Source organism: Sitodiplosis mosellana, unplaced genomic scaffold (assembly GCF_009176505.1).
Source record: "Sitodiplosis mosellana isolate CC-2019 unplaced genomic scaffold, AAFC_SMos_1.0 Smas_scaffold_17, whole genome shotgun sequence".
In the NCBI taxonomy this organism is placed as follows: domain Eukaryota; kingdom Metazoa; phylum Arthropoda; class Insecta; order Diptera; family Cecidomyiidae; genus Sitodiplosis; species Sitodiplosis mosellana.
Window position 1 is genome coordinate 871792 of NW_022595259.1, and position 14749 is coordinate 886540.

The 14749-nt window shown below is 33.3% G+C and overlaps 4 protein-coding genes across 4 annotated transcripts; 2 read left to right on the top strand and 2 right to left on the bottom strand.

The window, feature by feature from the left end:
* Window positions 1–2561: 2561 nt before the first annotated feature.
* Window positions 2562–3196, top strand: LOC129568217 (U-Asilidin(12)-Dg3a-like). Its single transcript, XM_055445865.1, has 2 exons — window positions 2562–2677; window positions 2896–3196. Exons 1-2 carry the CDS (start codon window positions 2593–2595, stop codon window positions 3066–3068), a joined length of 258 nt encoding a protein of 85 aa, XP_055301840.1. The 5' UTR covers window positions 2562–2592; the 3' UTR covers window positions 3069–3196.
* Window positions 3197–3289: 93 nt separating this feature from the next.
* LOC129568218 (zinc finger protein 658B-like) lies at window positions 3290–5744 on the bottom strand. The gene has a single exon (XM_055445866.1). The coding sequence runs from the start codon at window positions 5046–5048 to the stop codon at window positions 3474–3476; it is 1575 nt and encodes a 524-aa protein (XP_055301841.1). The 5' UTR covers window positions 5049–5744; the 3' UTR covers window positions 3290–3473.
* A 2145-nt stretch (window positions 5745–7889) lies between these two features.
* On the bottom strand, window positions 7890–8643 carry LOC129568219 (saposin-C-like). The gene is made up of 3 exons (XM_055445867.1): window positions 8501–8643; window positions 8224–8393; window positions 7890–8149 (listed from the first exon to the last, which is right to left on the bottom strand). The coding sequence occupies exons 1-3, from the start codon at window positions 8541–8543 to the stop codon at window positions 7985–7987; spliced, it is 378 nt and encodes a 125-aa protein (XP_055301842.1). The 5' UTR covers window positions 8544–8643; the 3' UTR covers window positions 7890–7984.
* Window positions 8644–9824: 1181 nt separating this feature from the next.
* On the top strand, window positions 9825–10646 carry LOC129568220 (saposin-C-like). Its single transcript, XM_055445868.1, has 3 exons — window positions 9825–9962; window positions 10116–10291; window positions 10367–10646. Exons 1-3 carry the CDS (start codon window positions 9920–9922, stop codon window positions 10529–10531), a joined length of 384 nt encoding a protein of 127 aa, XP_055301843.1. The 5' UTR covers window positions 9825–9919; the 3' UTR covers window positions 10532–10646.
* Window positions 10647–14749: the final 4103 nt, after the last annotated feature.

Sequence of the window (14749 nt, forward strand, 5' to 3'; positions counted from 1 at the left end):
TCGTAATGGAATTATTCCAATGGATATTTCTTTTTTTATTAGCGAATATTCACTTAAAAAGTGCAAAAAATAAAAATTGATAGATCAATATGTAGAAACTTTTAATTTGTGTGAGATTAATATTTTAATATTGTAGGGAAAAATTTAAAATTGAAATTATTACTTAGTCACTTCACTTGTGTACAAAAGTTCAAGTTTTAGTGCTTTGGGTAAAGCTATTGAATGAACGTTAGCAACTTCACGTATGTTTACATTCGATGACAGCTGTCAGTGATACATTGAAATATTTACGGGGTTATAACGTAAATGATGTTTCCACTCGCGAACAATATTTATATAGTAATGTTTTCATAAATGTGCATAAATTCAACAATCCTGTGGCATAATAATAATTCCAGACATGGATTTAAATCTGTTAAAACTACGGTGATACTGACTGACTCAATAAACCGACTGACTCAGTAAACCACGGTTTTCAATGACGTTTAACAAATGAAGAAATGAATTTTATGATATTCTATCATTTTTGCAAGTATGCGATGAAAATTGTGTGAAAAAGATGCACAAAATATGTTGTAAGTGCTGTTTGTGGTAATCAAACATGAAAATGTTCGTGATCTAAACAATACCAACGATGAATTTTTCATGCCGCAAAAGAACGGCAACCTAACCTCCAAAGTTTAGCGGCTCTATGATTGCACCGACTCAATCAAAATATTTCATACTGCGCATTTTTTTCTCATTAATTTGAAGAAAATTTTTATTTGACCAAATTATTTTTATGAAACAAACTCATTAAAAACTCAGGTTTATATTTTTATATGAAACATATTCGAAAAAACCATGGGAGATTTATGTCTTGGGCGTTAGCACTACAAATTCTTCCAATAAATTTCCTAAGTTTCGGTTTAATGAGACATAGATATGGTTTATCGAGTAAGTCGTCAGTCGCATATCAATAATTGTTGTGAATCCAATAAAAATCAGAATTATAGAAATAAACTGAAATAATCATTGATTTCTTATGAATTTCCTTATGGAAATACTTATGGTTGGGCGTTAGCACTACAAATTCTAGCATTGATTCAGGTGTTAGCCTTTAGTCAATGTTCGATGTGAACTCAACAAAAGTCAAAATTACTGAAATAATCATTGGTTTATTATATCATTTTTTGCTTACTTTTATTTTCAGAAAATCAATGTAAAAATGTTGTTCTTTACACATAATTATACATAAAATAAAGTCTGCAATTCGAAAATTTGAAACTCCAAAGTACGCGCCATCACCACTGACTTTGACAGCTATGGGATTGAAGTATCTACCGTTTTTGAATTGTATTATTTTTTATTACGAAGTTAAACAAAATTTAGTTCGAGTTTTTCTCAATCAAGGAAAAATGCATATTCTTATGACTCATTAAACCGAATCAGAAATAAAAGCAATTGCAACATTTCAATTCGACGGATGGATCAAGCGTTTCGAACGTCTGAACGTTTGATCGTTTGAACGTTTTTTTAATGTTTTGAAGCTTGACCGTAAGCATCATAGCTTTCTTCTAACGATTGTAGATGGCGCTATTCTTGTGCGTGTCACTTAATTTGCCTCATTGGTCACGCCAAACTTCAAAAAGCACGTATTTGTACACTAGGCAATGTAGATGGGATGAAAACCTATCGTTCAAGACCTATCTGCCTCCAAAAACATGTTGTTAACTATGAAAAATGTGTAGAATAGCGATGTACGTATGGCGTCGTTCGCGTTCGCGTCCGAGTTTTTTGTTCGCCGATTATCTCAAAAAGTTGACAACATAATTGAGATCTGTAAAAGCCAAAAGTTTTGGCATGTTGAGACAAAGCTTCGGATTGATTTTGAGCCATATCCGATGTGACCTTGGGGTACCTCTCCTAAGAAAAACCCTCAAAAATGGTACATTTGTACGGGAAGTACCCGAAAAAAGCATTTTTCAGAGTTTCGATCAAGGCAAACTGCCATTTTTTTGCAAAAATAATGGGAGTCTGTGAACAACCGAACACTTACTTGCCCATAAATTTGGTCCAAAATCGACATTTCTTGAAATTTTGTTCGAAAATGACACTTTTGTATGGAAAATGGTCAAAATAGTTATATTTTAAGGTCAAAAATGCTATGAAAAAAGGGTCCATTGAAATTTTGGTTAAACATTAAGCGGGAGGTAAACTAAATTGCTGCGGAGCGGAAAAGTTTGGATTACGTATGTAATTCGTTTTATTGTTACTACGTTATTACTGATAACATTTTATTACTGGAACAACTATAAAATAAAAAGAACCACTTCAATCTAGATTTCAATATATTACCGCCGTGATTTTCACTTTGTGAATACTGTTTGATATTAAAAAAATCCACGACGATTTTATTTTGTTTGAACATAGTTATGACGCAATTAGTAGATGTTGTTTTGTTAAATAAATACAGAAAAAATCACTTTAATTGATATCTCAAAATCTGAGACTGATAACTTGATTGAAAATGGTCTATAAAAACTGGTGCAAATCACACTCTATCAACAGAAAGTCTTCACTTCCAAAAAAGTACTCGCATTTATTTGAAAAATGAATTTCAAGGTGTTTGCCGCTTTTGTCGCCATTTTTTTGATGGCTATTGCTGCAAAAGCTTTTGCCGCTTCATCAGTTGAAGGTGATTTAAATCATTATTTTATGTAAAAAAAAAATAAAATTCTTCAATTTCTACTCAAAGAAGATTTTATTAAAAGCATGTTCGAATGTTTTCGTATAGGAAACTACAACGCAATTACAATTATATCAGAAATATTTAATTTATTTGCAAGAATTGTTTTTATTTTTCTTCAAATATTCATTCTTGGATTTAATAATAATTTTTCTTCATTTCCACAGGGAACACTGACAGTTTGAATGCAGCCAAAAGTCAACGTGAAAGTCCACTTGTTCAACCACGCATCACTTGTGACATCCTCGGCTCTGATGCTTGGTGTGCAGTACATTGCATTGGCAAAGGTTTTCGAGGCGGATATTGCAATAAACAAAAAGTATGCGTATGCCGTCGCTAATTGAATTGATTCGGATTCGTAGTCATTCTTTGATATGTTATTAAAATCAAACTATGAGCTATTTTCCAAAATCACTTTTTTATTGGATAATAATTTTTTTTGTGAAAGTTTTTCTAAATGAATGGAAAGGAAAATAAAAATAAAAGAAATTGATCCATTTGCTTTTAAAGCGAAATGTTTACTTGGTTTCGTTGGAACTAAGACTGTTAATTGACTATTTCCTAAATGATTTAATTACTATTTCTCGAATTTTGAAAAAAGTAAAATATGTGGTAACGTATTTGATTGAAGGTACAATATCTTTCATCAGTTTGGGACTCCTAAGTGAGCTTATTCCAGTTTCCGATTTTTGTGAATTAGAAGTATAATCAATTCTGATGATATTAAAAAAATTCTGTTCTCCTTCTAATTTGCTTGGATTTCCAAATGGTGGTGGAGTTTCATGTGAAAAACTAAACTGGATTTACTGAAATAACTAATCTTACAGAATTTACATGAAAATGGCTTCTCTCTGGTGTGCTGGGAACGCATGTGAATTCTCAGACATGTTAAATCAACTACATTAGCGCTGCACAAGAAACATTGATAAAGACGAGCATTACACCGTCCTTCGTGCGTATCTCTTTTGTCTGCTTCTGTGAACGGTTTCCAGCATTTCGAACAACGAAGCAAATTTGGCTTTGGATGAGTAGCCTTATGTCCTTTCAGACTCAACTTACTTTTGAATTTCATTCCACAGACTGAGCAACGAAACAGACGTGGTTTTGCATGTATTGCCAAATGTCGTTTAAGATGGGTTTTATAAGCAAAATTCTTTCCACAATTCGTACATTCAAATGATCTTGTGCGGTTACTGCACTGGTTTGATCGCATGTGGCACTTCAAATCAGCTTTTCTGAAACTTTTGAATTTGCACACATAGCATTCGTATCGTCGACTGTTGCACCGCTGTTCATGTGAATTTTTCTCGTGGTCTTTTATGAATCGTTGACCACATTTCGAGCAGGCAAATGGAAGCTCTTTGACGTGAGCTCGTGTATGATTGCGAAGATGTATGTTCTGTGCAAACTCTTTCGAACAAATCGAACATTTGAACAACTTTTCTCCACTGTGTGTTCGAATATGTCGCGTAAAATTGGTCACTTCAAATGTGGAATACTCGCACTCGTTACATTCGAAAAGACGTCGATTGCTTTTCTTAGCGAGCTCTTGATTCAATTTTCGATGATATTTCGAATGATGGATCGTTTTTAAAGAATCGTGGATTTTTTCATGGCGATTCAAATAATCTCTCCTTGCGAAGGATTTCATACACACTTTGCATTCAAATGGCTTTTCACCAGTATGACCTCGAATGTGAATTGTAAGTTTTGATTTATGCAATGTAGTGAAGCTGCATGAATTACACTTGTGTTCCTCGCCCTTTTTGATAACTGCTTTCTTCGGGGCCCCAGCTATGGCTTCCTTCTTTCTGTTTATGTTTAATTCTGGACTGCTTGCATTTTCGTTTTGTACCGAATCAATTTTCTCACTCGAAATTTCACCGTCAACATTTGTTTCCCGCTGACAGTTCGGCTTATTACCGACAATTTTAATTTTCGGTTTTGATCGCATTACGTGTGCTGTTGCCAAATGTAGTTTTAGATGAGTCTTATAACTAAAAGTCGTTTCACATTTCGTACATCCAAATGATCTTGTACGTTTACTGCACTGGTTTGATCGCATGTGGCGCATCAATTCGTGTTTTTTGATACATTTGTGTTTGCACACATAGCATTCGTATCGTCGATTGGTGCACCGCTGTTCATGCGAATTTTTCTCGAATTCCTCTATAAAACGATGGCCACATTTTGAACAGTCGAATATAAGCTCTTTGACGTGAATTCGGGAATGATTGTGAAGAGATGTGTCATCCGCAAATGCTTTTGAACAAACCGAACATTTGAATAACTTGTTGTGGGTTCGCATGTGTTTTTTCATGTTAAAAAATATAAATGTGGAATGTTCGCATTCGTTGCATTGGTATTTACGTCCGCGGCACTTGGGTTCATGGCCGTTCTTAGCAAGTTCTTCATCAAATCCTTGACCACACTTTGAACAACGGAACGCAAATAACGAACCATGAGTTTTTCATGGATTTTCAAATGATCTCTCCTTGAGAAGGATTTCATACACATTTTGCATTCAAATGGCTTCTCGCCAGTGTGACTTCGAATGTGAATTATAAGTTTTGATTTTTGTAATGTAGTGAAGCTGCATGAATCACACTTGTGCTTCTCGCTCCTCTTTGTGGCTGCTTTTTTGAAAACCTTGGTGCTAGTTTCCTTCTTTTGATTTTTTGGCTTACTTCTTACGGAATGGCGCTTTTGCCGTTCTCCGCTTCTTTTGCTGCTTGTACTTGGCTAGGGGCTTATGTGTCGTACGAATCAGTGTGAATCAGTGCGAATCTCACGAGTCATTTCAAAACATATGGGCAACTGCACGAATCTTACGAGTTTATATGAAGATTCGCGAGTCCTTCACGAGTCTCTCATATAAATTGGCGAATCACTGAACGAAACTATGAAATGTCAACGAGCATGCCAGTTGAACTCACAATTCACTCAATAATCGACTACTAAATCAACTTTTTGTCATTAAAAATATTTATATTGTCACATTTTGACTGCAAGAAAATTAAAATTAATACAAAATTTTAAAATGGTTGGTTTCGAAATGTTTTTTTTATTTTTTTAAGGCAGACAATAATGTATTTGATGTTTTGGGTGTTGAAATCCCGAGAAAAAAACAGTCTTTGCTTGTCGATCGACTTTGGCTCTTATTTACATAGAGAATATCGCTGAAATTGGTGGAATTCATAAACGAAAATCGTGAAATGTTAGTTGAATCTATTTATGAAAATATTATTCCATCCAAATTTTTGGCAGCGCATCGAATCTTCATACGGAATATGTCAAGTTATATAGATCAACTAAAAAATCGTGAATTTGAACACAAAATGGATTTATCACAATTCCCGAACCCATCAAAATGCTTCATTCAAACAATTCAATCTGATGAAAATAAAAATGTCGAAGCATTTTTTTTACACTGAACACATTAAGTCATTCTCCACATATATGATGTATGGCAAATCTTGTTATAAATCATTAATGGTTGACTTGCCCATTCCAAAAATAAGTGCAGTTCGTATGTTTCATAAAACATTTCGTGGATCTTAGTTCCATTGTCAATTTAATACATTTCATTTTCAATTCACATCCATTCCAGTTGCCTATATTAAACAGAATAAGAAAAAAATTATAGAACACAAGCTGAGATCCGAATGGTTTGCAATGTGTATATAAGCTAATTTGCATCGACTCGCGGATTTGCTATAAATGCCATACACTTTCTATGCTATGACTTGTGTATATATTTGTATGAATTCGTTCGAGTCTTCACGAATCTCCGTAAATTGGTGCGAGTCAGTGCGAGTTACTTGCAATTCAGCGCAAATCATTTTTAATTTACATGAAAATCATACGAGTCTTGCTGACTCGTGACGACAAATAAGCCCCTAGGTACTTGGTTCTGAGTTTTCCACATTTTCGCTTTGTGTCAAATCATTTTCCTGATGCAAAAATTCACCATTCAACTCTATTTCCTGCTGACTGTTCGGCTTGATGTCGATATTTTCAATTTTCGGTTTGATGTCGTCTTCGTTTATACCCCAAATTAATCGAACCTGATCACGTATAGTTCCATCTTCGTAGTAGTTGACATCGGCTTCGATTTCAGTTTCGTCACATCTGTAGATCACTTCAAATTCTTCTGGTTCGTCCTTGATTCGTACCATTTTCGAATAATCAAAGTAGATATGATTGAGATGTTTCACGTTTGAAAAGCAATTCAACACTGACTAACCTTCACTCTGATGGCCCGATTTAAATAGCAATGTACTTATTTCATTGCAAACGTCTTGGAAACACAAAAAGGGGGATTAGGCACTGATACCATTCCTTATCTTTTGAATGTTGATTTTTTTTCTAGAATTTGACCAAAGATAATCTTTAATCCTACCGTGGGGTATAATCCAGGACGACAGCGGTCATTAGCAAAGTTATTAGTTTCAATAATACTAGTACAAGATACGCACAACTTTGTCTAGGTAAAGCGAATACAGAATGTACAAGTGTATCCTTGAAATGTTGCAGCTTTACTGCCACACCAAAAACCATGGAAAATTCATTATTGAGACATGAGATACATATATTTTCAAGTCTTATTTCGGACTTAATCCGTTTATCGCCGTCCAAAGAAAAGGTTTAAAAACATACATTCATTTATCGTACAGCTAAAAAGTTCAGAAACACTCGACGAAACCAAAATTTTATAAAAACAGACTCTAATATTTTCTGCGTATTCATTGGGGAAAAATAACGATTAATGAATCAGTGACAAAAGCGAGAATAGTAAATTTCGTGTATGAAAGTCTACGATTTCCTATTCTTTTCATCAAAAATAACGAATTCTATGCTTGAGATTTCTAGGTAATATCTCGAAAAAAAAAATCTAAAACATCAACCGCTTGTGGATCTATGTAATAGTAAAGTAAAGTATGGCTAAGATTTCTTCAAAATATTAGCAGTGTCAAGTTTCACCCCTTTTGCACTAGGTCGTTGACGTTCTAGCTGTCATATGTGCGAATGAGTGTATTAGTATTTATCACCGCAGTAAGAAAATCTAAGACTTATTTTTTTATGTTAATGTCTTATGAAAGAAAAATCAAAGTTTCACTCATAAACTGATGTTATTATTTAATCTATATTTTTTTGGTTCAACAAGTATAAGTAATTTATTGGTTTAAGTAACAAACTTGACTAAAAATCAAACTTTTCAAAGAAATTTTGAATATTTATTTTTATTTGCTGAACTTAACAGAATAGGAGAATCTTGCAGATGTTATCGGCTGTCAAATTTTCAAGGATTACCTCCGCAATAGCATCGCCTCTCTTCTCGATTGATTCACGGCACTTCCGCCGTAGACTTCTGTCAGGAATTATGGTGCATGCTTTATCAAGGGTTTTCTTTATCTCTTCCTAGAACATGAAATTTGAAGAAATCGAAGAATTGTTTATTGCAAATTGTAATCGATTAAAAATTTAGCATATACCTTTGACGAGTGGCTGTTCACCTCTTTTTCAACTATTTTCATTGCTTCTTTGCATAATTTACATTGAATTTTGCCCAAGAGATCGAATGCTTCAATTGCATCATCATTAGTCGTTTCAATCACGTGCGCACTTTCGTTTGAATCTTCTGATTTGATTGAATGAGTTGATCCTTTCGAACAAAAAGTAAATTTGAATAAAAATTGGACTTTTTCATAAGAATTTTGAATTGTAAACTTTTATTTGTCCATCTACACTTTCGAATGATTATTTACTTACCAAAAACTAGGAGCACACCAAGTACAACAATTATCGACTTCATATTGTTTTTCTAATGTAATTTTCGCTTGGAATATGGAATATGACCGAAACTACTGAATTGTACAGTTGAAACTAATTGATTTTAAAGTCGAGCAGACGAAATTTCGATTCATACCATCAAAACTTTATCGCGATTGTTTTCCGCAATCGATAGATAATTTCAATCATTATTAAATTGCAATAGATTGCACATATCGCACAGAGCATTATAAATAATTTTTAATAACTTGAAGATTGTAAACGAATAAATTCCCCTAAAAATACCACTTGAGATATAGACACGTTTAGTGCGCGATAAGAATTGCGCAGTAAAACGTTCGCTTCTCATATTTGAAAAAAGTAAATACCATCACATGTTGAAGTTCACAAACAGGAGCGTGAAATTCATTAAAATATGATACATTATTCTATCAATTTGAATTTGATGTATGGGAGTCACAAAGGAATCAAATATAGCATTCAATGCAGTTTATGCAAATTTGTATATGAAACTAAACACAGATTTAGACATATGCGGATTTTAATAGTATTATCTTATTACTAATCAATTGTGACCATATGTACAGCCAGCCATTCAGGAATAACTGTAATCGATTGGTGTGTAGTTGCCGAATATCATAGATCAATCTATAAAATTTAAAAGGTTACAACAGATACCACTCGATAATGTCAATTATAGAAGAGTTTAAGATTATTTTAGATGATGAACTTTTTTAGGTGGAATTTAATTGATGGTAATCGTAATGATTGTGTTCAAGACGAACATTCCGACCAAATGTAAATGTAACATTTTTATCTTACCGCATTATTCGATTTCAATTGCATCCATTAATTTTGTTCAAGTGCGAAATTCATAGCTGTTGGTTCTACTAGAATAGAACCAATGAAAAAAAAAAAGTTTAAAGTTGGTTTTTTTACTTCTCAAACACCTACATTTTTTCTCAAGTATTCATTCTAGGCTTATTTGACACACAATTTACATTTTTAATTATCATTTCATGAATTCCATTCATTCATTTTATTAAATGACTCTTCAAACATTGGGGATTCACTCTTTGTCTGAAACATATTCGTAGCGTTCAAATTGGTGATTTTTTTTTCTTCAGCTGTAAAAAATATTATCTGAAGTAGCTAGGGGAATTTCTTTATTTACAAACAATAGCCCATGATTAAAAAATCATTCATTGCTTTTCAATCGTCTAACATACGTAAAACAGAAATCCCCGAAATAATCCAAAAAACGTTCTCCAAATAATCATGATTAACAAAAGATTATTTCAAGCTCAACACGAATTAGCTATAAAACGCGCTATAGTTCACACGCTATAATTCATTCGTTTCTATTATTCGTGAGAAAGAACAATAAAAAAAAATATCATGAAAAGTATACTATTTGTACTCGGTATATTCCTTGTTTTCGGTAAGTTGAAATTAGAAACTTTCTTAAATTGTTTGGATTTTTATGATATTTATGCTGTCGTTTGAGTCATATTTTTGATCTCTAAAATACTAAATTGTCATACTTCGAAATAATTAGCAGCCAATTGTTCAATTTTTTTATTGTTCATTTCAGGATCATCACTTTCGATCAATTTGGACGATTCAAGCGAAAATGGACATGCGATTGAGAAGAATAATGCGGAAATGGAGTTAATTATGACATTTGGTATTTTGGGGAAAGTTCAATGTAAATTATGCACGGAAGCAATGCGACCAGTTGCAAAAGAATTACACAAAAACTCATCAAAGGTAATTGTGAAGTGCTTAACCGGTAATAATCAGCGAAATAATCTTGAATCATCTCTTCAAAATGTCATTTTTCAGGAAGAGATAAAAAAAGCCCTTGATAAAGCATGCACCATAATTCCTGACAGAAGTCTACGGCGAAAGTGCCGTGAATCGATCGAAAAAAGGGGAGATTCTATTGCAGATAAAATCGTTGAAAACCTCTCAGCCGGTGCTATCTGCAAACTTCTTGAATTCTGTTGATTCTTGAAATCGAAACTTGAGGTTTAATAAGTCTCTAAAAATATTACTTCAATTACCAAACATCTCTTTCATGTATTCAATTAAAGTTGAGAGTTCAATAAAAGAAGTTAGAAGTATGAAATGATTGTTTTTTTTCCGTTAGATTTGTCAATTATTCGACACCATATGTTCGTGGTTCTGGTTTTGATTGTGTGCAACTAGTGGGCCATTTGGAACTGCAAGCAATGTTGAAGCCCATGGAAAAATCTAATTTTACCATTTTTACAAATCTGTTGTTTGTCAAACAACCGATTATAATACACTTAAAAATTGCACGTAAGAGTGAACGAAATAGCATATGCTAATATTATATAATATTTCGGCGCTCGGCTACAACGGTCCTATTCTTTTTTACTTTGACAACTGATATTGAGCGCAAACACCACCTAGATAATCTAAGGCTAATGACAATACAATCAAGTACACTCTCCGTTCTGTCAAACGTCATACTGAAGTATAACATACAGACATAACGAATTCGCCATCGGTTCTTTAGATGGCGCTTCGGTCAACCGAGTCCCAAGCAAATACATGTATTAGTCAATACAAAGCATTCCACGTTTGCTCGGCTGTTTTCCATATATATGAGCCAATGCAGTTGAATATAATATTATTACATCTTTACGCATGGAAATATCTCGAGAACGGCTGGGTAGGACAATATTTCGTGTGCTCAATCCATCGAAATTCGCATTCCTTATCAGTTTGTTATCACTGATAGGCAGTCTTTAGAATAAAGGAGAAACATGTTGAATGGAAACATAATAGAGAAACATAAAGGCGTTTAAAATAAAAATGAATCATGCACAGAGTGAAAATAAAAGAGAAACATGCCCACAGTCAAAATAAAAGAGCAACGTAGCTATGTTTCACTTTTATTTTAACTCCGCGCATGTTGCAGTTTTATTTTATACGCGTTCTTTGTTTCACTATTATTTCAAACCAACTTTATGTTTCGGTTTTATTTTATGGGAGATTGGCCACGATTATTGTCACCCATTCAATTCGTCGTCCCTGCCGTTTTTAGTAAATCTCAAAGATTGTATCAATTGATTGACTTTATAGATTCGGCTTCTAATTTGAAAAACGAAAGGATATTTACTTTAGTGAGAAAAAACATGTTTTCGTATTTCTCGTAACTTAAAATCTTGATTTGGATGGTAGATAATATTCAAATGAAATGTGTTCGTTTAAGACTATTTTGAATATTTAGTTCCAATTTTGTCATATTCAAATTTTTGCATTTGATACGCGATTCGTTTTATAGGAATATGCTAAGTTGATAAAACTTCATTAATTGCTTGTTTTATGAAATCATAAAATGTATTATAATTTTATTTGTTATTGCAATAATCAAATCGATTTTGAGTTTAGTAAATTGTTTTTCGTTTTCTCATGTTGTCAACCTCCGTTTGGAACGCCCACATACAGGGAAGAAAGGTCTAGATATTCACTACGCCCAATTTTTTTTCCTGGAAAAACATAGGGAAAGTACCACAGTACATTTCAAATGTAAGTCATTTGACACATAGCAGTCAATGCCATCTCAATTCCAACTCATTGAATCATTGTATTTTTCGGCAACTTTTTTCAGACGTGTATGGCTTTAGTAGAATATAATCAACTTTACGGCGACGCTAACAGCTTCTCTGTGGGCCGGTACTACGCGCTAGCCAAAACGTATTGATGAGTCGCAATGGTTACTCGATGCATTTGCCAAAATACTATGATTTTTGTACTCTTTTCTACGATGTGTGTGCAGAGAAGCTGCTAGTGTCGCCGTAAAGTTGATTATATTCAACTCAAGCCACACACGATTAAAAAAAGTTGCTCGAAATATTCGATGATTCAATAAGTTGGTTTAGAGATGTCATTGGCTGTCTTCTGGTATTCCGGCAATATATTTATGTGAAAAAAAAACCAAAATTTTGTCTGAGAAATCCGAATTTTGGTTTTTTTTTCAGGAAAAAAGATTGGGCGTAACGAATATCTGAACCTTTCTTCCCTGTGTGCATTGACAGACATCAATAGTATTTCCTAACTGCATCTCACACACGAAAAAAAAGAGCGTCTTATAAATTGTCTTCAGAATTGAATCGCAATTACAATTTAGATGCTTGAAGATAATTGTTTTGGTATTTGTCACGAAGACAAATCACGAACATGTTTGTTTATCGTTCACAAACCACAATGTGTATTGTTTTTAGTGTCAATCTAAATATTTCATCATATTATCACGGCTAGGGTAGTCGACAGTATCAAATTGTGAAAAAAATTGTTCTATGTTCGAGTAACTCGAATCGCCTTATTCAACGCACTTCCAAAGTATTCACGCACTTCAATAAGGAAAAGTGATTATAGAATGCTTATGTATTAATGACCAATAAATTGTTTTCGACGAAAGATGTAAAACGATTCGAAAGTACTCTATTATTATCAAATGTGTACAGAATTTAAGAAGAAATGTAAGAGGTAAATACACTCCATAGTCATACATGTCTTCTTTACATTCGACGTAAGCCAATGAAGTAAACACTTCCAGTAAAATTGGGTAATTTCTGGGAATCTGATGAAATGAAATGTTTGATGCGTTTCTCGATACGAAAGCTGTAATTCTTACGAAAACACTTGATTACTGTTTACAACACCGAATTGTTTATTTCTCTAAATTATTCTGAATTTTTGACTCATAACAGTGAAAATCTAAGTTAGGTACAAGTATATAAAAGCAAATTTTGCTTCTTAATCAGATAGTTTTGTTATAAAATGTCATTGCGCGGTTGTTTCAAAGAAAGAGTTTTCCAAATTCTATTTGAAAATTTAAGAAAAAAAACCAAAAGTGATTTTTTTAAATAGTCTCGATAGTTAGAAATTTCTTTACACGAAATCTGAACAAGGACCAAATTTGAAAAAAAAAAGAAAATATTCAGAAGATAAAAAGGAAAGCACTAGAATCACAAAATGTCAAATGCAACGGTTGCATTTCTGAAGGATTGTAAATATTATCTACAAAATTTGGAACTATGCAGCGATAAGGGACCAACATTTGGAAAAATTACGATACCAAGTGCTGTTATGAATGTCGCTTGTGTGTTTCCAATGTCACTGACCGTCATTTTGATGCTGAGATTTGTTGTGATCTCAGGATTTGATCTGGATTTAATTTCATCTACTTTCGCCATTTCAATTGGTGTCTCGCAGATGTGTTTCATTTACACCACTCTCGCCATCAATAGACGACTCATTTTGAGAACAATGGATGAAATGCAATATTTGGTTGATTACCGTAAGATATGAAATTAAATTTCAATGTCATTTTTCCCCATACATATTCTTCTATTATGATCAATATTTTGTGCTATAAAAAAGTTGAAATAACATTTTAAGCTGATGAACATTTGCTAAGCCCATTTTTCGTCATAGGATGTCAAATTTCAAGTCAATCCGTCAAAACTTATAAGGAAGCCGAAGAAAATAATATGAAATTGATTCGAAAAATTCGAAAGTTCGTGATTATAGGAGTATTTATATGCTATCTACCATCAGCATTCCCTCCAATATTTTACTTGATTTTTGGTTTCCCCACGCCGGATCTTTGGCTGCTTCCATTTAAAGTGCGTTTTTTTTTTAAATTTCAGTTATTTTCTTCATTACACAAAAAATATTTTTCTTTTACATTTTTTTCAGGGTGGAATTGCCAATGAACATACCTATTCTGGCTTTTATATTTCATATTTTGTGCAACTTGTTGCGGGATCCAGCTATTTGGCTATTTTTGGTATTACTTTGTCGATGCAGATCGGATTTTGCCAGTTTGTTAACACTTGCTCGAACGATTTGGAACAAATTTGCCTGAATTTCAATGAGATCGACCTTACCAATAACAAAGTAACAAAGACATCTTTGAAAGTGGCTATCAAATTGCACCAAGATACTCTCAAGTAAATTTCATTTTCCACTCGTTTTTTCAACACTCCCTCTCCCCAAATCAATCTTCCGTACATTCTAAACTTTTTAAATCGTAATTTTTTTCAATTTGCAGCATCAGTGAAAAACTGCAAACAATTTTGGCTGGGTCGCTCTTTTTCCAAATCGTAGTTTGTGCTACTTTTCTTGCATTTATGTTATTTTCAATCGATCAAAATCTCAAGGGTCTCACTTCAGACGTGATTATCAACT

What these genes read in the sequence shown, in the direction of transcription:
- LOC129568217 (XM_055445865.1), top strand. Translation starts at nt 2,593, where the DNA reads ATGAATTTCAAGGTGTTTGCCGCTTTTGTCGCCATTTTTTTGATGGCT. An exon ending in TGCCGCTTCATCAGTTGAAG is followed by an intron (nt 2,678 to 2,895) that starts GTGATTTAAATC and finishes TCATTTCCACAG; the next exon opens with GGAACACTGACAGTTTGAAT.
- LOC129568218 (XM_055445866.1), bottom strand. Translation starts at nt 5,048, where the DNA reads ATGAAAAAACACATGCGAACCCACAACAAGTTATTCAAATGTTCGGTT.
- LOC129568219 (XM_055445867.1), bottom strand. Translation starts at nt 8,543, where the DNA reads ATGAAGTCGATAATTGTTGTACTTGGTGTGCTCCTAGTTTTTG. An exon ending in TGGTGTGCTCCTAGTTTTTG is followed by an intron (nt 8,394 to 8,500) that starts GTAAGTAAATAA and finishes TTTGTTCGAAAG; the next exon opens with GATCAACTCATTCAATCAAA. An exon ending in TGAACAGCCACTCGTCAAAG is followed by an intron (nt 8,150 to 8,223) that starts GTATATGCTAAA and finishes TTCATGTTCTAG; the next exon opens with GAAGAGATAAAGAAAACCCT.
- LOC129568220 (XM_055445868.1), top strand. Translation starts at nt 9,920, where the DNA reads ATGAAAAGTATACTATTTGTACTCGGTATATTCCTTGTTTTCG. An exon ending in CGGTATATTCCTTGTTTTCG is followed by an intron (nt 9,963 to 10,115) that starts GTAAGTTGAAAT and finishes TGTTCATTTCAG; the next exon opens with GATCATCACTTTCGATCAAT. An exon ending in TACACAAAAACTCATCAAAG is followed by an intron (nt 10,292 to 10,366) that starts GTAATTGTGAAG and finishes GTCATTTTTCAG; the next exon opens with GAAGAGATAAAAAAAGCCCT.